Below are 26,222 nucleotides of genomic sequence, written 5' to 3'. Positions count from 1 at the left end.
TCCTCTGGGGAGGGGGGGACAGATCGAGGGAGGAAAAGTAAAGGAGGGAGGTCGAAAGAGGAGGAAAGACATGGATTTAGGAAAGGAATAAAGGATAGAGGAGAAATCAAAGCGAGAAACAAATTATGTTCAGAAAGGCAAGAGAGACGATTCGTGAAGACTACACATACTAACTACAGAATATATCTAAAAATAGACAAAATACAGAATATTTACTAAGCACGTTTCTCCTCCTTTTCAAGTTTCGCTTTTCAAACAAGCCAATAAAGCAGAATTCAATGTGAGCAGAGGATGAGGTAAAAAAGAGGAGACGTGACAAAGACGAGAAAGCAGAGGTAGAAGAGAAGAATAATGTGGAAGAAAGCAATAAAGGGATGAAGAGGAGAAAAGGGATTTGTCACTTGAATGTAAACAGATGTTTTGGAGTCTCTTAGAACAAGAAAGCTTAAAGAGAGACGCTGTTGATGTTATCCAGTATACAGTCGAAGTTCTTCGAGAGGACACCAGAGAGGAGAGGGATAACGGACCAATAGCAGTTCAAAATAGACTTTTTCTACCGGCGGGATCTTTACAAGGGGGTTTCTGGGCTTGACTGAGACTCCTGCAAGCTATAACATACACTGGAGTCCTGTATGTGAAGGAGGGTGGATGTAGTCTATAGTGTTACACCCACTATAAGATGTTGTGCTTCCTCCAGGCTCAAGTGTCGTCCTCCTGGGACTCTGATAGGCGGACGGCTGTAAGTGTAACAAGCTGCAGAAACACGCAGAGCAAAAACAAAACTCTGCTTCATGGCTAAGTTTCATGTGTTTGCAGGAATCCTTTGTTACAAGGTTGTTGCACTGAGCGAATCAGTAATTAATCGCCGATCAAAGTGACGTAAGAGCATTCGGTTATGAGAAACTCTGAACATGTTGAATTAGCTTCGATGTCTTGTTTTAATTGTAACGTTATGGTGCGTGTTCTTTGGCAGCTCTCGTCTGATTCTGCATGTAAAAGAAAAGAAGTGTTTTGACGCACTCACCAGGGAGACTTGTAATAAGTGAAGCCAGATTGTGAGGTTGTGTTGCAGAATGAGACTTTTCAGTCCAGCTGTGTCCTGCACAGACTCTCTGGATCACCTGTGAGGCCTCCTGGTCTCTCCTTCGTCTCCACGGTCGAAAACATGGGTTTGTCGGTTTAAACTGCTTTTCAGGAATCCTGAAAAATGAAATTGTGGTGCGTCAAAACACAGTAGATGGAGAAGAACACGCTTGTTTCATGCTTGAGATGTGGAGCTTTGCAGGGAGAGGGTGGAGAGACATGTGGAAGACCTGATGAGCTCACAGGGAGTGGTTTGTCTCAGAGGTTAAAGGACAACACTGCTCACTCTTTATTAAACACACACACACGCACACACACGCGGTCGTCATGTGTGTCATCATGCAGATCACACAGCAGTCTTTCTTCTAAACGCTCAGATGACAGAGACCTCTGAGCCCCACAGCAGGTACTTCTCCACCATAAATTACCCACGTTCCCCGGCGTCCTGACAGCTGATTATGGGCTGGTGCTGATGACTTTCCATGACGCAGGTCATAATGGACCTTCAAGTGTTTCCTACGGACGGGGAGAGAAGTCCTCTTGAATCAGACGATTAGAAACGTTTGGAGCAGGTCGATAAATCTGAACTGAATTCAACACAAAGAGACGGAGGAGGTTTCCATAAAGTCTCGTTTCTCAAGCGCTGGTCGCACAAACACTTGTGTGAGATCTCATCAGTACTAAACGGGCTCTCTCGAGTATATTTTCTTATTTAATTTACTTGCGTCTGAATAGATTTTGTATGTTGTTGATGTGTTTTTGTGATATTCAGGTTTACATTCAGTCGATTCCTGCTTTTCTTTTGTCTTCGTCCACTTTTTAACTTGTGGTTTTTAGTTTTGCTTTTCCTGGAAAGGACGTCTTCTAAGAGCGTCATTTGATAGAACATTTTGATAATCAGTTACTTGCTTAAGTCATTTTCCAATCATAAATATGTCAGTTCATGTTTAATGGCTTCTGAAAAGAGATGATTTGCTGCTTTTTCTCTGTTTCATGTCACTGTAAACTGAATGTTTTTGGGGTTTTCAACAAATCAGGACTTTAAATTAAGGTTTTTCACTATTTTCTGGCACTTTATAGACCAAACATTTTCTCAATTGAACAAATAATTAGCAGATTTGTCTGGAATGGAAGTAATTATTAGTTGTAATCCTGGATGAAGAAACTTTTTCAAAGATTCACTGATTATTTCTCTGGTATTTGATCAGTTTCATGATTTATTTCTGCATCTGTCCACCTCTTAGTGCTGCTGTTCTCAGCCTCCATGAGCCATTTCTCCTCCACCTTCCTCTGATTGGCTCGTAGCTTGTGTAGTGACTGATATCAGACTGATCTCGTCTTTTTCCTCCTCTTTTCACGCTTCTCCGTCTCCGCTTGTCATGTTAAAATCTGACTCTTTTTCTTCCTTCCTCTCCTCTCCCCTCCCGCCCCCCCGCCCTCCATCCTTCCCTCCCTCCAGGCGGTGTTCACCTCTCCCCAGAGGACTACACCAAGGCCCAGAAGTACTGCAAGTACGCCGGCAGCGCCCTGCAGTACGAGGACGTCGGCACGGCCATCCAGAACCTCCAGAAAGCCCTGAAGCTGCTCACCACAGGCAAAGAATGAAGCCTTTGTCCTCCACCATCTGATCCCTCCATCCCTCCTTCCTTCCATCCCCCTATTTTCTCCCCAGCAGCGCCGCTCTATCTGTCACTGATCTGGCCCGCAGTGAGCTGAGGACGCAGGACACACACACACACACACTGAGGCCGTCCTCTGAAGAGAGACGTTCAGCTCGCCGTTGGAGAACATGATGGAAATCAGTCTGCAACAATGGCCGCCTGTGTCTGACACTGTGTCACGCTGACTGACGGACTGACGGACTGCAGAACACGTTGGCTCTTTATTTTCTCATTTTCAGACCGGCCCTAATTGGCTTATGACACATTCATCAATATCGTCACGTACAGATCAAAGAAAATACAATCAGACTCTGAGCTGCAGCTCAAATACAAGTTTGGCAAAATAATCTCAACTCAAGGTCCACTTTGAGTTGAGGTCGCAGGCTTCACCTGCAGTGACAGTTCAGTGCAGTTTATGATAAGACAGGATCAAAAAAACATCCAAATAAATCCATGAATAAGAAACGGTCAAAGCTCTGATGAAGCTCGCGAGTGGAGCTTTACTTCAAGGTTCCACATTATGCTCGGGTTCATGCTTTTATTTTGGCGTCTGCTCGAAAATCTTTACATGCTCTGATGTTCAATTTCTCATAATGTCCATTGCTGCAGCCTCTCTGTTTACCCTCTGAAGCACTCAGTTTTAGCGCCTGAGATAAAAAAATTAAAACCTAATGCAGAAAAAATAACTTGAGGTCAACAGAAAAAGTGTCATCAGTACAAGGTGTGCAGATCAATAAAGAAACATATGAGGATAAAATCTTCCATGTGACACATCACAGTCCTCCCTCTCACTGACTTTAATCACTGATCACGGCGGCCAAACGTGACCTCACACATGAAAGGGATCAATACCTCGGTGCAGACTGTGTGCCACAATCACTCGTTTAAATTGATCGAATCATCACGCTGCCAGAGCCTGTGCGAAATCTGTGTGAAATGTTCAAATGGACCCAAAAATTCAGTTTTCATTTCACTCACATTTTTTGAATTTTGACGGAGCCAGGCTAAGCTAGGCTAACCACCACATTAAAGGACCACTGACGGACTGTTTTGCACGATGAGACGCTGAAGGTTTAAATCATTGACGTGGAGTCACAAGATCGTTTCAAATTCAGCAAATTCAGAACAATCTTGAAGGAAAAACTGATGCCAGCAAACTTCTCGCGGTCTTTTCTTATCTGTAAAAACGCAGAATGTATTTGACGTCTACATTTGGATTTCCGTCATCACTCATCGTGATTAATGTCAGTACGTGTTTGCTGTTTTATAAGATAAAACATCGTCTCATCCGTTCAGGCTTTGTTCCAGAGCTCAGACAGTAACAAACTGAGGTGGAGGAAAGAAAGTTTACAATCTGTGAGTGAGTAAAACTGCTGTCGGGTGTTGGGGGGTCACCAGGGGGCGCTGATGCTTAGATAGTCCGAGGAAGGTGTGGCGCTGAAATGTTTTACTTTTTATTGACATATCACGTTTCTGTATACGGAGGAAAGAGTGGGAGGTTTTTTTTCTGGTTTCTATTTAACATTCAAGTTTCTCAGAATTTCTTTTAGTTTGACTTTCAAGGTTTTCACAAAGTTGATGTCGAAATCTGAGCGATTCAAAACTGTTTGAATAAAATATTTGGAATGTGTTTAGCGATGTGTGTCTCTGCTTTACGTCCTTAAACTTTGTGTCACTGCACTGTAAAAATATCTTTCTCTGGAGATGAGTTAAAAATAAATACGTCCATTTTAAACGCTTTGCTCCGAACTCAGAAGAAATTCTTTGTTTTCTAGAACTTAAGTCAACTAACAAGCTAGCTCACTGCTAGCAGGTTAGCCTGCTAGCTAACGTGTATAGGAGGAAACTTTGATGTAAAGAGTCTCCAGAGCTGCTCGCTGAGTAATTTCATGGGCAAAGAGTTTGATGGCTCTCATGATGAAGATTATTTTAAATCATTTTTGTTTTGGTTTTTCGGGTTTTTTTTATGCGTTTCTGTTGCTCAAAAGAGAGAAGCCTCATTCACTGTCATGTCTGATAACAAATGTCTTAAAATACAAGCAAAGATTGAAAGTTTCTGAAGAAATATTCAGATTCATTGATCCTGTAATCTCAAAGAAACATTTCTGGATCGTTTTGGTTGAAATGTAAAAGTATTTTGTGCCCCAGCAGATGATGAAAACAGCTGTTTGTCCAGTTCTAATCATAGAAATGTGAACTGGATCCGTTTTTCAGATCCTCGGTTTCTTCCTTTGAAACAAAACTCATCCATCGACTTCTGAAAAGATTCATTTTATTTACTTGTGATGCTCATTTGAAGGTGTCTGATTTAACTTATGAAGGACACTTGTCTGTCTGTCTGTCTGTCCATCTTTTCTGTTATCTGCTTTCTAAATGAAGTCTTTTTCTGTCTCTCTGGGTATATTTGGTGTCTCTCCTGGTCTAATTTGTTCCTGTTTGGCTCTATTTTTAGAAGAAAAAAATAAATCGGGTCAATATATCAGCCAGGTTTTTACCTTTTGTGCTGTGCGTCCAGTCCCTGTACTCCTTGTTCAGCCTTCTGTCATAAAGCGGTTTTATTGAGTGTCTATCTGCCAGGAACAAAAAGTTTTCTTTTTATTGATATTATGCAATCCTTTTCTGTCCAGAATTTATCTCTCCGCCCGTCTCTTCCCTCTCATCGTGTTGTGTTTTTAGAGCTGGGTCAGGTCTGCAGCTCTGGGCACAAAATGACACCTTCTGTTCGACTCTCACATAAAAGCTGCAGCAGATTGAAGGCAAATGACGCCGCACGCATCCAGCTCACAGACGGAGAGCGTTTTCAGCATTTCACAGGACGGCGTGACGTCCGCTGAGACTGCGTGCAGTTTCATCATCATCGTGGTCGCGTCGCAGCCTATTGTCTTCAAATATACATATATAGTTCCATTTTTAAAGATTACATGTTAGATATTGACTGTTTACATTCCGTGCGTTACTTTACAGTCAAGTTGTGTTCAAAGACTGAAGTAAATCATGTAGTTAAGAGAAGTTTCTTCACACATCACCTGCACACCTGCCTGCATAAAGAACACTACTTCCTGTCTCCATGAAGACATTTGAGCTGGCACTTATGTCCCAATACACAGAATGTCAAATGCAGTATGCCAGAAATACCAATACAATATGGATGGATTGGTGCTATGGATGGGTGAGCAGTAGGGTCAAACTTCCAGCCATGATGTTATGATGAAGTAGTACGTCCCAACTGTAAGCGTACTGCATGCAACACTGTGTACTAACAGTAAAGAGGGAAGTGAAGTATGCAGTTTGGAATGCAGCCCGGCTCTCAGCTCCAAGCCCATTGGTTCCTACTGAAGATGTAAATCTTATTTTAAATAAATAAATAAAAAGACATAGTTTCTTTTAAAAAAAAGTCTCAGTAATTTCCTAAAAAAGCTGCTGTCTGTTGCGAACAGTCAGTGCACAGGGACGCAAAACTGGGTGAAAATCAAATCGAAAGTGATGTGATTTGTTTAAAAAAATCCAATGAAAGAGGTCAAAAATGAGGCTGATCTGTGACCAGTTAAACCTGATGTAACCTTCACCATGACCCCTCTCTCTGTGGGTGTGGGTGTGGGTGGGACGGCGAGGTGTAGTTTTAATCAGTCAGGAGGAAACGGTGAGGGCTATTTTCAGCGGACTAATCCACATTTGGTGCTCTAGTAGGAGGGTGTGTGTGTGCGTGACTCAAAATAAAGTGCGGTGTGTGTGTTCATGGTAATAAAGGAACATGTCAGTGCAGCAGTGAGGCTCACTGATGTGTTTTCATAGTTTCTGGACATCAGTGGCTCACAGGAGGAGGATCCTCAGGCTGTGATGCACTCAGCACTTGTTGCAGTTGGTTTGAGTCTGACACATTTTTCTGCCCTGTTCAATGACACACAGAGTAAAAGAGTTGCCTCCCTCTGCCGCAGGGATTGAGGTGATGATGCAGAGGTTTTCTGCAGGGATTCATCATGATACAAATCTCCTCTGCCTCCGTCCTCCACTCTAAACGTCATTTAGGCCGATTGTCCTGCCTGATAAAAACGTCAAAGGCAAATGAGACGCAGCTCTTTGTTCCCGCTCTCTTCAGTCTCTCCATTGTCCTCCTGCTTTATCACAGCGTGTTTATCGCCACGATCAAATGAGGCTCCAGGAGACATCCGGAGTTTAATATCACTGTTGTTTCCCTAATGATGAACGCATGATTTCACGCAGCCACAACCTGATCGTAGACAAACACCAGCATCTCCACCTGGCTTCACCCAGACATTCATTTTGTGACAGAACATCCCAGTTATCAATTATCAATTATCAACTTTACTTTATTACTCACTTCAAACCCATCAAACCGTCAGTAATCCACACTTCATTATCAAATGTTTCCATTTAATGTTTGGTGGTGTTTTACATGTTTTATGCTTAATTTTATTTATTAATTCCATTTTTTTTTTTTTTAATTCCGTTTTAAAGCCCCTTCCGTGAAATGTAAATGTTGATGTAGACAGTGTGGTTGCACCATCAGGACCAGTTACGACGTTCAGTCTGTTCTCTTTAGCTTTACTGTCAGTGAAATGTTGTTACTTTGCTGTCATCAGTGTGTATTTTAACATCTCTTAAAGACTCCAAAGTGCCCAGTGGTCTTAATTACATCAGCCATGGACCAACATCTGGAGCCTTTCAGGTCACAGGCTCACACGTTGTGTGTCACTGATGTTGACGATAACATGAACCTTTTCTTTCTTTGTCTAACTTAATTTAAAGAAATAGACTTCTGACCTTAAATTAAACGTGTAGCCTACCTGTCTGACTTATTTTACTTTGAAAATTTGTGCCCCAGATCCGCGCGGGTACATTTATTTTGACAACGTGACCGGAAGTGTGTTGTTTCATCTGTTGGGGCTTGACTCCGCTTCGCATCCAAACGTTCGGACTCAGCGCTGGTTTTCTTTCAGTGGAAGCATCTCAACGCCGCCACCGGGGAGTCTGGAGGAGTAAAACGAACCCACCCGAGCAGGAGAGCCCCTCTCTCTCTCTTTCTCTCCCTCTCTCTCTGCCTCTCATCCTCTCTCTCTCCCCCTCTCTCTCCAAACTTTGGAGACTTTTGCGCGTCAGCGAGGCGCATTTTGGATTTTGTTGATTTGAAGTCTCAAAACTTTCGGCGCAAGAAAAACTTGAAAGCAGAGAGAAACTTCCTCAGACTGTGGAGAGGGAGAATGACCCTGCAGGGGGACCAGCTGCCGCTCCAGTGAAAACATGTGAGTCCTCAAATATTCATACTTTGGATGGTGTTGATGGGGGCATCTCTACTGGATCCAAATCCACAGCTTCATGTAGAAGCTTTTGTGCGTTTTGGCTTCCAGTTGCATTTTTATTCTTCTTGAAAAATGAATTTCGTGTCCAAAAGCAACACTGTGATGTAAACATTCAGTGTCTGAAGTTTTTCCTCCTGTCTGCTGCTAAAACATCTTCATGTTAAGGTCATTGTTTGTCCTCCAAGCTGATCCAAAGTGACGCGCCGCAGCCCGTCGATCTGTTTTCAGCCATTTATCCCACGAATTTAATTCGTTTCATCCTGAACTGGACTCTTCTCTGTGGCACTTAAATGAGAAAGTCTTGGTTTTACTTTAAAACCATCTTCATCAGGACCGAGCCAACATTCTTCATCCAGCAGTAAAAGTTGTGACTTTGTGACTGAGATGAGGCTGAAGTTTGATTTGTCTTCAGTGAGTAAAATCAGAGGAAACACACGCAGAATAAGTCTTTTCTGTCTGTTTTCTAACCTGAGAGCTGAACTCTCCGCTGGAAAAAAGGAAAAAAGCTGTTTTCCATGATGTTATTGGCTGCCTATAGTTGCATATGTGTACAATCTGTCTGCAGCGCACTGAGCAGAGTCAGAGGCTTTATTCTCTGTGGAAAAGGAGTCTTTGTTGGAATATTGGTCATAAAAGTCTGCATAATGTGGGAAGATCGCACAGGTAGCACAATCTATTAGATCAGAAACCTGCAGGAACATGACGGCGATGCTGTAGTTCACTGGTTTGTAGGATCATTGTTAAAAAGCTGCTGTAAACAGAGCCGAACTTCACAAACACTGAGAACTTCAATCTCCACCAAAAACAGCCAAAGTAAAGTCTGGATTTTTCATATTTCTTTCGACAGTTTATAACTTGTGTGTCTGTACATGAAGGGCGTCCAGCTGAATTTAAACTGTATTCATTCAAAGAAAAGAACCGATCAATCAAACTGTGCACACGTTTATCTGCAGCTGTGTGTGCGTGCATTGAGATCAAACCTTTGCTGCAGGTGTCAGAGAAAAGCTTTGATTCTTTACTACTTCTTGTTGCCTTACTGGTCTCATTCCTATTAGACCAGTTTCTGGGTCCACGGAGCCGAAGCGTTCATCAGTCCTGAGAGGAATCCTCCTTCACCGGGGTTTGTGTTGGATCTGCTTCATGTTGATTCACCTGCTGGATCATTCTGGAAGCTTTCGTTTGTGCTGCTGTTGAACTGAAGTGTGTTTCTGCAAATGACTGATGTAAATCTGGAGGTCAAGATGTTTCACCATTTCCCAAAACCCCCTTTTTCCATGATGTGACCCCTCTGGTGAAGCTAGGAAGTAATATAGGTCAAATTTGAGGACCAGGTCCTGCGTGGAAAAGTCCAAAATTAGAGTTTTGGGGGTGATTTTAATGCTGTGAAATACCTAAATAAGTCATATTTGGACCTAAAGGTTTGTGATATGCCGCGAGATTGATGATAAAAATAAGTATGTGATCACATGAAAGAAAGCACCTGTAGTAATGTTACCGTGCCGTGATGTTAAGATGACGGCATTAGAGCTGAAAGCCTCCACAGTCATGCAGCAGCGATGTGATTCCACTCTATCGAGGTCTGACTTTATCAAAGAAAGTGTTGTTTAAGGTGGCATCGCCGCTGCCAGCTGTTACACAACCTGTGAAGGCGATACGCCCACAAAACATGTTTTGGTCCCAGAAGGTTGAAGGTTTGAACAAGCTGTCTTTAAAAGCAGACGTGAGCGCACGTCAAATAACATCCTGTTGACAGGAAGTGGGGGTGGTCACCTGTCACATTGCCACAGGTGTATGGGCTGACACTGCTGACATCTCCCAATGGAGGTTTACGGGTGAATGTTCAGCTGATGAAATCTTTTTGAGAGGAAAGTGAATGAAATCAAGACGAGGACTAAACCTGGAGATGAAGGTCAGGTGGTGCCGGGAGGAATGTGGTTTAATTAGCCTGAAGGGGAAGATCTGATCTCTCCACCTGCAGCTCGAGTTTGATCCTGATGACATTATTCTGAGGTGAAGACCGAGGCGTTCCCCTCATTTCCCTGTCGTCAGTGGAACAGGCAGGCCAGGGCATCGCCGCTAACTTAACACTGCATGAGGTGAGATTTTAAAAATCCAGCCTCGTTTTTGGCTAAAAGCTGCAATAAAGCCCTGATAAGCAGTGAGACACAGTTCAATGCTCCAGAAAGAGGAAGAAGTGGTCCTGAGGAAAACATACTGTAGATATTTATTTGTATATGCACCTGTATTGTATAGGAATGTATTTCGTAAGAGTCGGGGTTGGATGAGAAGCAGATTTTTAGAGTGAAGTCAAACCATAGTCTGTGTCAGATTTAGCTCTCTTTAGATGTGGGAGGACGTCCAAGGTGATGTCTCCAAGTGTCCACCACACAGATTTTCTGTCAGTCGACTAAAGGCTCAGTCACATCAGCATGTAAAACTCTGAAATTTCATGTAAATCTTTGCATAATTTTCAGCTTTGGTGAACCCTGACACTTGAATTTGCGCTCTTGACCAACCAGTTAATTTTATTTCCCTCCTCTGCTGGACTGTAAGTTGATCCACGAAGCAGACATGCACGAAAGTGTTGATGGTACAAATACGTGTCTTAATGTGCTGTCTGGTTTGTGACTGAGCTGTTTAGCTCGCTAACTAGCCAGCTATTGTGACAGGCTAGCATTTTAGATTAGGCGGCTAATTGGTTGGGCTAGCTGATTGGGCTCTCTGACAGACATAAACTGATGCTTTAATGTGGGGGTCTATGGGGATTGACTTGCTTTTGGAGCCAAACTCAAGTGGCCCTTTGAGGATCTGCAGGTTGTGGTACTTCAGCGTTGGTTTCATTGTTGATGTTGAATGTATAAATCACGCATTTGTGCCTCTGTTAGTTTGTTGTGGAGTCTCTCAGCCCCCCAGTGGCCATAAATCAACGAATGCAGCTTTAAAGTCGTCTCTCCTGCAAACTGTAGCTGCATAGAATAACAGGGGAGAGTACAGACAGTCCCCGACGTTTGTTATTCTGTACTTACGTGCTGAGGGGTGGAGGGGAGCAGTTTTATGTAAATACACTCACAATGTAATTCACCAGAGAGCAAAGATTTACGACCACATGTATGATGGGAGCTTGGCTGCAGTTTTGAAACCAGAGGGCTCTGTGTGGAGCTCAGACCTCCACCAACGCTGAAAGATTCTTAAAATTGCGGCACTTCAGAGACAGGGGCTCTGCTAGGAATTTAAGAGCCCCATTATTTCGCCCTCCACCCCCAGATTTGATTAGAATAGAAAACAGCGAGGACTTATTACACATACCAGATGTGGAGATTTCACCACCACACCAACGCATCTTAATGAATATGGATGAAAACTTTAAATCATGAGACTCAGATCATAATCTAGATCAAGTAATTAGTTTAGGACCCAAAGCTCATCTATTCTGTTGAGACAACAGAACATCTCTTGTATGAGAACGTGTGAAAATGATTATGAGTTGCAGCCCCACACTGCTGTGAATCACTGTCCAACTTCCTCTGTCCTCGTTTAAAGGTGTTTTTTGGTGTGAAACCCTCGGTGTGATGGTGTGATCCAGGACTTCTGGGCTACAAAATGTCTGACTGGAGGCTCGAGGGCTCGCCGGCTGCCGTCCAGCCCTGCAGACACATGAATTGCTCTCTTTATGCGGTCGTGTCCGCAGCCTTGTTCGCTGACCTCGCTCCGCTTGTCATTCACTCCCATTTCCATGCTGGAGATGGAGGCGGGAGGAGGGGAAACAAGGAAACAAGACGCATGACTTGACAAAGAGGCGAGTTTTCTTTAATGTCAGGAGCTGCATGAATTTGCAGCGCCGGACACAACAAAGCTGGACGATGATATTAAGTCAAGTTCTGTTCTGGCTGCTTTAATATTTATGATGCTCACACTGTGTGTCCAAGTATCAGAACGATGGTGTTCACTTCAGACGCAGAGTAAAAGAATTTAATTAAAAGTTCAGTAAGTCTCAAACTTCTCTTCTCAGTCCTCGTCTCTTTTTTTCACCTTCACTGTTTCTACTTCAGTCTGTAGCATGTTTTTAATAATTCATCAGCTGGATCAGTAAATGTACAGCTGCCACTTCAAGTTATTCAAACACAGAGATCCCTGCTGCTCTGGAGACCGACAGACATCAAGCAGACAAACACAGAAAACTTGTTTGTTATTTTGTTTGAGCGAGATGTTCAGATAGTTCAGATAGGTATTGATCTTATGTCTGTGCGTTATGCATGGAGCTGGAGTCAGGGTGTGGTTAGCTTAGCTTAGCATGAAGGCTGGAATCAGTGGGAAACACCTGTCGGCAGCTGCACACGGTGACTTCCTGCAGTCTCAGCTGGTTTTCTGGATCCTTGGTCCGTGAATGGGTTAATCAAACAAGGGACGGCGTTTTGGTGATGTTAAAAAGGTGTTTTTTGAACTTTGGGTGGAGCCATTAAGGTGTGGAGCAAATTTCATCTGACAGCTGTTTCAGTCTGGACCAAAGTGGAAAACCGACCAACCCAAGAACCACAGTGCTAGCATGGCTTAAAAAAAAATGCTAATTTGAAGAAACCCCGGTGCTGTCAGTTCAAAATGTTGCCAAATTTCAGATTAAAAATATTGTTTTAAACTATTGATTCTTAAAACCTTCTTGTTGAACAAATCAATGATACAATATTAGACTGATCATTTCAGCACTGCAGTGGTTGATAGATATTCAATAATCACCACAATGTGAACATCCAGCAACTGAAATGAGAGACATGGTTTAATGAATACTTTCATTTCTCAGCTTTTTAAAGCTGTTTCTGAGTCATTCACAGTGTTTTGCTGCTTGAGGCTGAAACTGTGACTCTGAAGGAGGAGCTGAGTTTATGTTCACGCTGTGCTGACTCTGATCGCTGTTTTTATGGCTCTGGCATCACACAGCTGTCAGTTCTCTGTCTTTTACTTTCTGCTGACAGCTGTGACAGTCAGATATGTTCAAGTCAACACACCAAAGTCGCGACGGGCCAACGACAACACCAGATACATCGTTTAGATTTGGTTCACTGTGGGTCGGAAAGTTGGTGGTTTGGGTGGAAGTAAGCGTTGAAGCAGAGGAGATTGTACACTAGTGATGTCATTTGCCTGCTTAGAAACACCCTTATTTTCATGTTGTTTGACCTCTGACCCCAGCCATTTCTGCTGTTGCACACAATGCTAAAATATGGAGCCTCTTCTGGGTTTAATGCTGTGCATGTGTGCTTTTTCTCACACTGCCATGTTTAAAACTGCAGCAACAACTGTTTGATGGATGGACTTTGAGCTTTATTATAATGCACTTGACAACCTTCTTAACCTGAGCATTAAGCTGATGTGATTTAATTTGTCATTCTTTAGCTGCAGGACATTGATGAGTTATATCTCATTGAGGCAGGTCGTTGATGACGAGGCTGCTCTACGTAGAGTTGGGTGTCATCAGCGTAAGCGTTTACAGCCATGCTAGAGCCAAATGCCAATGTCGGCATGCTAACATGCTCAGTGATAATGTTAACAAACTGATGTATAGATGGAATGCCTCAGAATCTTAGTTTAGCATATTAGCATGCTAACATTCGCTAATAAGCATTAAAAACAAAGTGCAGTTTGCACTAACAAGATTACCTCAAAAACAATAGATAGCCCTCAGAGGATGAATAATCTGACGACCTCCCGGCCTTTCCTGCCCTGCATGCAGACACCTTAACATTTACAGGATGATGGAGGGTGATGACCGGTGCTCGGTTAAGGGAGGAGGAGAGGGGGTTTGTGCTGGTTTGAATTTCCACAGATTCAGGGCTTCCCTTTAACCTGGTTTCCATTATAGAGCTACATGAGGCCAGCACTTACCAACAGTCTGGTTTGGCCTGGACTTGACTGGCCTTAACAGGAAAACAATAATGTCATCACATTTTATGATTTCTGACTGGTTCTTTCTGTTTATTTTTCTTGCATTATAATAATCAAGTGTTGAAGTCGATGGGACTTGTTCAGTAGCTTGTTAAACAGTTTGTCAGGATGTCATCTCGGGTCATTTCTTGACATTAACTGCATTTGTGTGAAGAGTAAACACAGCGGAGGAAATGTGATCAGAAATGGCTTATTGTTGTTGGTCTGCTCTTAATCGCTGTTTGATTACAGTCAGGATTAAATGAATAAACACCAGGATGCTGCAGCAGCAAGAAATGTGGTTAAAAAAACAAACAAAAAAAAAGCTCTGCCCGTCACATCTCAGATATCTTCTGTTCAGCAGAAATCTGTGGAATAGTTTCTGAAGCATAATGTTGCCTCTAACTGAGCTGAAAGTTTATTTCTTAATAAAATGTAAAAACCTGCTGATGTGTTAATTCAACAGGTGAAAACACAAGAAAAGAATCATACAGTGACTGAATAACTACAGACGCACCTGCTTCTTCCTTACTGTGAACTAGAAAGTGAATCAGTGAGGAATCAACGGCGTGGCCCTCAGGGTCAGCAGCAGGTGAGCTCAGCTCCATATGTTAGCTGATCACCTGCGCACTTCCTGCCAAAGAGCCAATCAGCCCTCAGTCTGCCAGGCTCCTCTCTGGAGACACAGCTGACCTTCATCAGACAATAATCCATCAGGGGGAAAGAAAGAACTGCAGCTCCAACAAACAAATGTGCTTCCAGTTGTTTTGCCTGAAGGTGAGCCGACTCCCACCTGACACGCTGAACATTTCCTCCAGCTTTCATCAACGCAGGTCAAATTCAAGGCTGCGTTCACTGCGTCTGTGTGAGCTGCGACTTCCAGGTCACATTTTTACTGCTGTTCAACTTTGACCTGTAAGGCTCCACAGTGACCAAAGAGACGTTAGACGAACCTACAGCTGCTTCGCTAACCATAATCAAGTCGTTTTTATGCTTAATTTTTTTGAGGATGGACGCGTTGTCCCTCGTCTTTCTCCAGCTTTTTCTTGCCAGATCAGACGAGCTCTGCGATAAGCTGCACTGTCACATCAACACGCTCCTCTTTTAAGCACCCCGAGCTGCCAAACGCTGCGTGTTTCTGGGCGTCAGCCTTAAAAGCCCCTCTTGGGTCTTCTGTGAAAATGAGGTGGTCTTTTCAGTCCCGGGACACAAACAACAGCAGCTGTGCTGAGTAACAGCACACTGAAAAAGCAGCAGCGTGTTGAGATAAATCAAGATTTGTTTTATTCTTCACCATACGGGCGAGTTTATCAGCCAAGCACAATAAACGCATGCAGGGCTTGTCCCTGCTGGCGCTGGTGAAGTCAGACCAACTCTGCTTTTCAAAGGCTCGTACAGATATTTGTATTTCTGGGATATCAATTAGCTGTAAGTTCTGCTGCTTTCAGTTCAAAGATTCCACATTTTTCCACCGTTTATTCTTCTCCTTTCAAAACTAACGTGGAAATCAGTGTGAGTGAACAGAAACAGAAAAGCAGAAACATACCAAACACACAGCTTCCTCTTCTGTCTGTGATGTTTTTCGGATGAGATGAGCTGATTATCCACCTCAGCGTTTCCCCGCAGACTCTCGCCTTTCTTGTGTTCGACTTTTAATGCTTTGGCGCAGAAGCGTCGTCATCTATAGATGACAGACTGCCTTCAGCTTTTGTTTTCACCTCTGACGAGCAGATGAGAGAACTCAGGTGTCAGTGTGTCAGCCAGTGTCGCGTTCAGGTGTCGGTCTTTTCATGCCATCTGTGTGTGGATATGTTTTACTTGTGGGGATATAAACCTGTAGTGGGGACAAAACACAATCCTCCATAACGTAAATCATTACATTTTAGGGTGGAGACTTGGGTTAAAGTCAATGTGATGTCCTCTGAGGTGATGGAAACACAGTGATGTCATGAGCAAACAGATGAACTCTGTGCTTGAAGTTTTGGAAAGTGAGAAGATAAGCCACCATGTTTGCTGCTGTGCACCTGCTGTGCACCTGCAGCTGCTGATGGTCTCTCATGTTCTGCATGTATGGATTCATCTGCAGCGCCACCTACAGTGTAATAGCATAGCACCTCCTGCACAGGCCAGAGTGCGACTTGCAGAAGTGTGGACGTGCGTGTGTGTGTGTGTGTGTGTGTGTGTGTGTGTGTGTGTGTGTGTGTGTGTGTGTGTGTGTGTGTGTGTGTGTGTGTGTGTGTGTGTGTGTGTGTGTGTGTGTGAGACGCTGCTCTGACCTCGCCTGACCTGCCCTGAAACATGGAAGGATTTACAGCTGAACTGAAGTGTGTTTTGTAAGCGCCATCGTGTGTGATTTAGGGCTGCGGCAAGCAGTTCCTGTCGTTATTGATTCATGTGCTGCATCATTTTTTATGATAAACTGATAAATTGTTTAGTTTCTAAGATGCCTGGAAACCGTGAGAAGTTCACAAGCTGCAATTAGGTGATGTCCTCATTTTGCTTTTGTTTGAGCAAAACACAAAAATACCAATAAAACAGACAAAACACAGCAAGTCTTTAGCGTTCTTATGGTCATCATGTCGGGACTTTCTACACAGATGCATTAAGAAAAAGTCTGCAGACTATTCTGTGAGTTAATTCTGTTGGTCCACAGCCAGACTTGTTCTTTATGTAGCAGGGCTGGTGGAGGTCAGGCAGGTGGAGGAGTCGCGTCTCATCACACACCTTCAATTAAAACGCTGTCTTTTTATTGATACGATGTCTCTCAAGTCGTCCAACATCAGTGTTCTCGTCAGGCAGCAGATTGTTTTGGTGAGGACGTCCTGATGTTTAAATACTTCTCTAATGAGACTTGATGGAACAATTAACATTTTTTAGATTTATTGAGACACGATTTGAATCTGTTTTGAAGGTACGTTTGTTTGGTTGAACCATGAAAACAACATGATCATCTCCTGATGGAGCCATTTGATTGGCTCTCTGGGGGCTTTATCCTCCGAGCTGAAGGTGTGATCCCTGGTCACTCGTTCATACTGTGGCGAGTGGGCGTAAGACACACGCACACACACACACACACACACACACACACACACACACACACACACACACACACACACACACACAGCTGCTAGCAGCTGGAGACTCTTGCTGCTGTTTCAATGTGTTTTTTATTTATCTGAAAATGATTTTTCACTTTTTGTGCGGTGATCGATTCAGGAACCTTGCAGACATTAAACGGCTGAAGATTCATGGTCGTGACTTGCTTGTCGGTTTGCATGCTGAGAAGTCAGTGTGTGTCCTGCACTTCAGTGTCAGCGGGCAGCACAAACAAGCTAAATCACACACTTGTCTTAATATGACAAACATCTTGATAGCTGGTGTGAAACCCACAACAAGATCATGTTGTTCTGTGTCGCACTGACTGATTTCCTCCCCCCTCTGCTCCTGCAGGGAGTCCTGCACAGGCGGCGGAGGAGCAGGAAGGTGGAGGCTCCATCACGTCGTCCCAGTCGTCCTGCTGTGGATGTCTCTGCACAGGCACGGTAGGAGCCCGGCTCGGCCACCGTGTGGTCTCTCCCCTTTAGATCCGAGCAGGAAGCATCAGGGCAGAAGGATTTAATGTGTTTAACTGCCCGTCTAATCTGACAGGAGAGGAGAAGATAAACAAGTTGCTCTCACAGCTGTGAAACCCACAAAGAAGAGTCTGTATGTTCAGGCAGAGAATTTTAATTCACATCAGCCGAGATTTAATCAAGAGGGACTGAAAATCCATATCGCACAGCCACCTGCTTCATGCACACACGACTGCGCTCAGGCCAGAAACTCACTGAGGAGCTTGAAGGCTGCAGACATTCAGGCTACGCTAGCATTTCAATGCTAAAATCACAGCTAATTCATTCAGAGGCACAGTGACGCCGCGAGCGTACAGCGTGCATAGAAAAGTTGACTTGTTTATCTGCTTTTATAACAAAGAAATCACACGTGGCCTCTCGTGTTCTGCACGTGTGGATTCATCCACAGCGCCACCTACAGTGTCGGAGAGCAAGAGCAGCTCCTGCACAGGCCAGAGTGCGACTCACACTAGTGTGGATGTGTACAGTAAATGGTGGTTTGGTTTAGGGTTAAACATGTGGCTGTGATGTGCTCATGGTGTGTGTATGTGTGTGTGGAGGCGGGTGGTTTGTGGTGTTGCACAAGGCGGGAAACAATATGCAACACACACACCCCGCTAGCATTAATCACCATCACACTGTCAGACAGAACTACAAACCACAGATATCAATCACAGCTTCATGTTAGTATTTCATAGAAAGTAAACAGCTGTGAGAGCAAATCAACAAAATCTGAAATCATCTTAATGAAATAATAAAATCCTCTGCAGGAGGACGAGAAGTAGAGCTGTGGACGGATTACCAATAATTACATGTAATAGTTTAAGTCTGTTTCATTATGTGAAGAGACTGAGTTCAAACTGAATGAGAGTATTTTTCCTTATTCAGTGGCCGCGAGGCATTAAAGGCACATTATGAGCCCGTAATCATTATTTTAATGATTTCATTGCGACTGTGAAATGCAGAAAGTTGAATATTTTACAGGGCGGCTTTGCTTTTAATGACAAAATGTCACGTTTAGTTCGCCTTAAAGAAAAGTGCTCTCTTCAATCAGATTTCGCATTACGGGATGTTTCTGATGTTGAATGCTGCTGCTGTTCTGAAGTGTCTTATTTTCTCGCCGTGTTTGCCTTCGCTCATGTTCTGTTTTTCATGTCATTCATGTTTTCCGTTTTGTGTTTTCCTGCTGTTGGGAAAAATGTTGCATTTCTTAGTTTAAGAGAAAGTTAAGGGAGTTTTGTATTGAAGTTTCCTCATAAAAAATTCATTGGCAACGAATCCCTAAAACTTTTTAAAAAGCTCTTTGTGCATTTTTCAGAATACGTTGGAAAAGCAGCAGAGATGCAGCGTTTTCATCTGACAGCAGTGATTTATATGATTTCCATCTTTCATTTGTGTCTTTTCTTCTTCCCATGTTTCCATACACTTGTTTCCTCTTCGCTTCATCCCACTTCTGTCCTTTTTTTTTTTGCTCATACTTTCCGTCTCCGTGCCCGAGCACGCCTCGTTTTCTTCATGTCATGTGCTTCCATTAGCGAAACCGCTTGTCATGTTGCAGAAAAAGTCACGGCTCTTTCATGAAATCTGCAGTCAGACATTATTTCCATCTGGTTTGTTCTTTCATCGTCGTGAAGTGCTTTTATTTTGAAGCCACGCTGTTGTGAATATAAACATGCAAAAATCCTGCGAGCGGCTGCGGGCGACGTGGAGGACATTTGTCGGTTGTGTGTTGTATTGTACTTGTGAATAACGGGTCAAATTTAAAGTCACGCCGGTCTTAATTTATCTAGGTGGATATCACAGATCGCACTCTGCCTGCGGGGGCTTTACAGTCTGCAGCATGCGACTCCCTCTGTCCTCACAGGGACAGGAAGACGACAGTGTCCCACCAGTCAAAGCCTCTGCCAGCTTTTCTTCAATCAACTTAAAAGTCTCTCCGGCTTTATTTCGCCTCAGAACGACATTTCATTCCATCAGCTGGTCGCTAAAATGCTCATTCAGTCATTTCTCTGACAGTTTATTGCTCAAACTGTTGTTTAATCACCTCTTTCTTGGTTCACTTGTTTGTTTGATCATTCTTATGTTTGCTCCATTGATCAGCTGCTCCTCTGATTAATCCTTTATTCCTTAGTTTGTCCATTTGTTCGATCGTTCGTTTGTTCGATCGACCTGTGGATCATTAAATCAGTCGCTCCTTCAATGACTGAATAGGTTGATTGTGACTCCCAAACCTTATATATGATCCTTGGAGGAGTAGACATGCCACACCTGGTTAACTCCATCTCTGCCAAAAGTATGTGGACACCTGCATGTTCCCTCCACATGTGATTGTGCAACATGTTCATTAACCGGTGTCCGCATACTTTTGGCCATATAGTGTTTTAAAGTGAGTGCTGTGATAAGAGATGGAGGGTTGAGAGAAGAGCGAGGGAGTGAGAAAAGAGACAGACGGAGGAGAGATTTTTGGCTGCTGATGGTCTCACTTTCATGCCAATAACACTCATTAATGTGAATTAAAGCAGAGAGAGAGAGAGAGGGAGAGGAGAGGGAGGGAGAGAGAGAGGGAGATAATGTATTTTCCATACCCGACCAGCAGCCTCAGGCCAAACCGAGTGGTTCACACACACTCGTAAAGTTCCCAGCAGTACGAAACCACAGCACACACACACACACACACACACACACACACACACACACACACACACACACACACACACACACACACACAGTGGTTAGAGGTGTACACTCTGTTTCTGGTGACAAGAACTCAACGTGTGTGTGTGTGTGTGTGTGTGTGTGTGTGTGTGTGTGTGTGTGTGTGTGTGTGTATGCATGTTGTTGATCAGTAGATAAACTGCAGGTTTGAACACAAGATCAGGAAAACTATAAACGTTTCAGTGTGTGTGTGTGTGTGTGAGAGAGAGAGAGAGAGAGAGAGAGAGAGAGAGAGAGAGAGAGAGAGACATAAGGTTTGACTGCAGAAACTTTGTAACTTGAGTATTTTCCACTCAGACATCTGAAGCGATTTGGTCTCTTCGTATTAATATTCCTGCAGACGTGTGTGTCTTGTGATTTATGTGTGTGCGTTCTCATTGTCGTTGTTGTCGTTGTATAAACGCGTCCTTTATCCGAGTGTTTCTGTAGTGTTCAACTGTCTTGCAGCATTAGTGAATATCATGTTTTTATTGTGGGCCGACTGATGATCTGGCGTCAGTGCGCCCTCTGCTGGTGGTCCGGGTTTGAGATGTGTGTGACGCTCCACCAGGTGAGCTGTCTGCTGCCCCTTGTTTCCATAAAGCAGTATGATGCTTCACGTCAGACCGCATCTGGCTAGCTTGTTTGAAGTATTAGCCATCGTATTTAGCCGTGGAAACGGACGTCAGAACGTGGTTTAAACACAAGAAAAGCTCACCTAAAGCTAACGTCAGCTACCGCTAGCAGCTGTTAGCAGCTCTGTAATAATGCCTGAATTGTCTTATCAGGTGGTTAAAAATCATTTTTACACACACTAGCGTTAGCATTAGCTCTGACTGTTGGAACAAGTGTCTGTGCTGTCTAACATCCATTAAAACACACTTTTTGAGATTTTAATGAAGATGTAAGAGGCTCTAGTGGAAACCTTGATCATGTATGTTAGCATAAACAGTTGAAAAGTAAAATCCGTCACATTCATGGTAGTGTTACTTTACCTGTAATGCATATACACACATGCACTGAATTAAAGCTGCACACCGATGCAGATGGTGAACCGTCCAGGTGTGATTATGTGAAAGATTTAAGAGGCGATTTGCCCCACGCAAACCTACAGGTGGATGCTGCTGTTGTTCACTGATTAGTTGTAATTTATTTTCCTATTACTAACACCACTGTAATAAAGATTATCAGCAGTGAGCAGCTATACTTCATAGGTTGTCGACCCTTTAACAAAACTAATTAATCTTTATTGTGTGGATTGCATTCAGATCACAGAGCATCTCACTGGGAGGCTGAACAGTTTCCCACGTGTGGTTTTCAGGCATCAGTGCGACAGACAACACGGATTCGCACGTCCTGCTGTGATAAATGAGAAATTATGATTGAATGAACACACACACAATATTTAAGACACCAAGCGTCTGCTCGAGTGTGCGAAACAAACACAACGCTGTCACAAGTGAGGAAAACGGCTCATTTTCTGGTTCTTCATCTTGGTGTCTGGCAGCAGAGGTGGAAAGGGGGGCTTTAGCGGGGACACGCAGAGAGACTGAGGTGGACTTTGCAGGTTTTCATGCAGACGCATTGAGTGAATTTGGACTGCAGTTGATTTAGATGGACACAGGGAGATATTGCGCAAGACTCTTGTCAACAGTTAATGATTCAAATTACATCTGCGGCACCGCATTTCCATGATGAAGTGACATTTAATTCACATTGCAGTCACCAGCGCTCGATCAGTCCTCTTCCCCCCAAAGTCATTCCTCCTTATGAGGGGGGGCAGGGAGGGTCCGTTCATGCATATTTCATAGCATTACGTGGGCGAGGACGATCTTATCAGCCGTCAGCTCTCCTCTTCTCATTTCTTGGTTTTCTCTGACAGTTTTCTTTTCTCCTTGTTTGTCTCCTCCTCTTATCTTTGCTCCTTATCTTTTCTTCTCCTCCCTCACTTTCTTCTTCTTTTCTCCTCCTCATCACTTTAACTTGTAACCCGCCCAAAGTTTTTCTCTTGTTTTATGATTTTCTCTATTCTTTTCTTTTTTTCCTACTTTACATGCAGAAAAAGCATATTGATCATGAATATAACCCTCCAGTCCAGCCGGTACGTTGATCGATCGAATCATTTCCTTCTTAAAAAGGCGCACAGCGGAGTATTGTCATCACTGTGAAGGTGCCAGGTGGATTAGAGCCAGGCTAGCTGTTTCCCCCATGTCCAGTGTTTGTGCTAAGCTAAGCTAAGCTAAGCTAAGCTAAGCGACTGCTCCCTTTATAGCTTTTTATTCAGCTCAAAGACCTGAGAGTGGTATTGATCTTCTTGTCTAACTCTCAGCAGGAGAGCAAATAAGTGTAAGCCCGAGCCTATTGGTTAAACCCAGCCGTCACCACAGGGAGGCCGTTACTTGAATGTGGGCAGCAGAAACTGGTTTAGCGAGAAAATCAAATCAAAACAAGGTTGTGCAAAAAGGAGGTGCAGCAGCATCGCTCACAACATTTAGATCATTTCATGTTTTAATTCCTGATTTGAAAATCAAACATAACCAATGACGACAACCAACAACCTTTATCTGTGCAGTATTTTTCTGGCAACTTGTTTTTCTCTCTTCTATTAAAACACAGATGAAGCAGTTGTCCTTTGCTTTCACACACGTTTTGTAAAAGAGGCTAATAGAAAGCACAGCCGAGGTCTCCAAACAGCTCCTGCTTTGTGTTCGTGTGCTTTTCTTTGCCTCAGAAACCATCAGGTAATCACTTTAATCTACATGCTGCAACGTGTGACCTTCTCTCTCCTGAATCCTGAATGAAAGCACGATCTGAAACTAGCTGCACGAACGTGAAGGCACACATTAACGTACAAAACACCATCGCGCTGTTGCTTTAAACACAAACAAGGCACGACTTTGTCCTCTCCGCCGAGCCTTCTTCCCCTCTCCTTCATCATTCCTCTCCTCCCCTCTTCGGTCATCTCTGCCTCTCACCTCCTCCCCCCCCAGATGCCACTCTCAATTATCTCCTAGTGAAAGACAAGAGGGTGAGGAGAGGGAGGAGTATAAACACCTGTGAGAGTGAGTCAGCGTTCACCTGAAGAGAGTTAATTTGGATGCTGCAGCGTTGTCTCCAGGTGCATCTTTACCTGTTTGTTCAAAGTCAGATTAACAAACAGGAGAGAGACAAACACAAATAAAACTGTTGGTGCGAAGGTGCAAGAACATTATCGTCTAAAATGATGGAGCATTAAGATTTTCCCAGTCCAGAAAAACTAGACCTAGACCAAAAGGACGGTGTCCCCAGTGTCTCTGGGTCCTCTGAAGAACTGCTATATGTGACATGACGGCTGAAGCCCTGTAGTGCTGAGGTCAGTCTACGCAGTATTAGTTGTTTTTTGGATGATTACTGATTCAAGCTGGAACCTCCAAGGCTGGAACATCACAGGAGAGGCGACTTTAAAGCTGCGTTTACTGATTTATGACCACTAGGGGGCAAAAAAACTCCATAACAAACTGACAGACACACAAATGTGTGATGTGTACATGCGACCTTAAAAATGATGCTGAAGCACCAAAAGTGCAGTTCGTCAAGTGGCCACTTGAGGCTGCCTCCAAAAGAGAGTCAGTCCCCATAGACCCCGTATTAAAATGCGCAACTACACAGCAGAAGTAAACATGTTTACAATGGGGAAATTATGGGACTAATTTTCCACATTACGGGATTAATTTTTACATAATTTTACTCCATGTTAAGCATAATTATGGTTGTCATTTTTTATTGTAATGCCGCTGGGAAGAAGTCAACAATTGTCGCACCAAATGCTCATTTCCTCACATTCGTCCAGATCAGCATGTTTCATACAAAGTCATTTTCAGATCGTTGAACAGCTGCATCTTGTTGTCTGAATTAGGCTGCATTCGACAGTTTTTGTCACTTTCCAGAACTTACTTACATTCACACCCACATGGTTTCCAACCAGGTGTGTGCAGGTGTGAAAGTCGGCACTTCTCAAACTCTCTTTTTAAAACCTTTATCAGATGATATGATGTAGTGTGACACCAGCATGTAATCTGAGCAAAACTGACTTTTAGTTCCTACACAAGTTGTTGGAAATTGTAAAGCTCTTCAAAGAACCTTTGATGTTTTGTCTTGTTTGTAATTTGAAGAACCTCGTCCAGCTCCTTCAGGCTTAATTTTCACAAAGCACCAACCTGATTTCTTTTGTCCCACAGACAGACGTTGGCTGCAGGGACACTCTTACGTTTCATCAAGTACAGGAGGCTGTTTGTAGTTCATTTTGTAGAAACAAGCATGCACAGTTTTATGTGGATCAGACTGTGTGAGTTGGTTGGAAGTAAAGCAAAAAGCAGCGGAGAGAAAACAACGAATGGCGGAAGGAGAAAGAGGAATGCAAGTCCAAGAATGTGAGAGAAACGCTAGAAAGGACACGGAGGTGAAAAGAGAGAAGGGCAGGTTGATGGAAGCCAACTAATCTACAGGATTAGTGTCTGAAAAAGAGGACTGACGGGGTTTTTTTAGTGCTGCTGAAGAATATCAGCTGAAGTATCGCCAAACTCCTCGAGCCACGCTGAAATGCCAGCAGCGCGCTGATCGCCGCCTCCTATCAGATATGATGTGAAAGGGCAAAATTGAAGCATTTGAAAAATCCTGCCTACCTTTCACGGTCAGCTCATGTTTCCTGGCACTTATCTGTCACACGTCCTAATTTCAGGGTCACAAGAAAGCTTTGATCCGTCTTCTATAGACTCTGCTTTGGCCTTTGCGCTCATACTTACTGTTAACATCTTACGTTTGCTGATATAATCCTGCTTTGGATGAATTGGAAATCCTTCAAAAGCTCGTGTATAATGTGGATATCAGGCTGTAATGGGTCATTGTCTGTAGAAGAACAGAAGCTGGACTAACTGCAAGTCCACACTTTGTACAAATACAGTTTAACAGACCTGTTTGTAGCAGAGTACTTCACAGCTCACGGTGAATGATTGTGAAGCAGAGCATCCAAACAGCTTTTCCGTAGACCCACTTATCCTGTTCAGGGTTGAAGGATGGTTGAAGGATCCTCCGTGGTTTTGTTGAGGGGTGGGCACACCTTGACCTGGATGGGTGGTTGAGATTGGACAGACTTTTATTCTCGTCATCAAGATGCTCATGAGTGCAGAGTTTGTTGTTTAAGTGTTCAAAATACTGAGCATTGATTTAACAAAGCACCGTGTTAGTCACATTTGGGTTTAATTACCTTGATTTTTGTTTTTTATAGCATAAACAAAGTGCATTTACATCTGGTAAAATTGCTGTTTGGTTGCATTGAATGTGCTTCTGCAGCAGCACAGACAGCTGCCATTAACATGTATTTATGTTTATGTTTCTCTGATGATGATCATGATTATACAATATTGATTTAATCTAGCAGCTCAGCAGCTTGGTGATGACGACTGTCCACAGGGTATTTATGGGCTGCATTCAAAAACAGAAAAATATGTAAACGATCACAAGTGTATGGTGATAGGCTGGAAACCCAATCAGCCAGGTCACATACGAATCCTCCCCGATGCCAATGAACTTCATCATGCTGCGTCATCCGAGCTTTCTCCCTGTACGTCTGCCTAGAAGGAATAAATATACATCCTTCAGTCATTTTTTTACGATTGCTGCTTCGTTTAAAAGCTCCACGATGCTGCTGGACTGTGGCGTAGCCAACCTCCCGTCTCCCACGTCAGCTGGAAAACAAAGACCTTTTGTTTCCCGTCTGTCAGATGGAACGAACAAACAGAAGTTTGGGTTGTGGTTCAAGTACCCACATGTCGATGTGGGAATCAAACCTCTTCATTTCAGCAGCGTTTTCAGCAGCTGGCTCATCCCAAACTTTCATCACACATGTACGCATGTTAAAAACTGGATGGAAGTACTGCCGAGCTTCTTCAGGGATGCCGATTCTC

At 43.5% G+C, this 26,222-nt stretch overlaps 3 protein-coding genes across 8 annotated transcripts in view; 2 read left to right on the top strand and 1 right to left on the bottom strand.

The window, feature by feature from the left end:
* Positions 1-3,328, top strand: part of vta1 (vesicle (multivesicular body) trafficking 1) — a 49,600-nt gene extending 46,272 nt beyond the window's left edge. For all 3 annotated transcript variants that reach the window (XM_070987894.1, XM_070987893.1, XM_070987892.1), the window contains one exon: positions 2,543-3,328. In XM_070987894.1, the coding sequence (XP_070843995.1) occupies positions 2,543-2,688 (146 nt within the window). In that variant the 3' untranslated portion in view covers positions 2,689-3,328. The remainder of the gene's footprint in view (positions 1-2,542) is intronic.
* Positions 1-26,222, bottom strand: part of txlnba (taxilin beta a) — a 356,647-nt gene that overhangs the window by 189,094 nt on the left and 141,331 nt on the right. The gene's annotated exons all lie outside the window — the stretch shown is intronic.
* adgrg6 (adhesion G protein-coupled receptor G6) overlaps positions 7,958-26,222 on the top strand; it is an 84,882-nt gene continuing 66,617 nt past the window's right edge. For all 3 annotated transcript variants that reach the window (XM_070988154.1, XM_070988152.1, XM_070988153.1), the window contains exons 1-2: positions 7,958-8,005; positions 17,426-17,517. In XM_070988154.1, the coding sequence (XP_070844255.1) occupies positions 8,004-8,005; positions 17,426-17,517 (94 nt within the window). In that variant the 5' untranslated portion in view covers positions 7,958-8,003. The remainder of the gene's footprint in view (positions 8,006-17,425; positions 17,518-26,222) is intronic.

The sequence above is a fragment of the Chaetodon trifascialis genome, chromosome 19 (assembly GCF_039877785.1).
Source record: "Chaetodon trifascialis isolate fChaTrf1 chromosome 19, fChaTrf1.hap1, whole genome shotgun sequence".
Taxonomy (NCBI): domain Eukaryota; kingdom Metazoa; phylum Chordata; class Actinopteri; order Chaetodontiformes; family Chaetodontidae; genus Chaetodon; species Chaetodon trifascialis.
The sequence above is the reverse complement of the archived record's forward strand: the minus strand, read 5'-3'. Positions and strand labels throughout refer to the sequence as shown.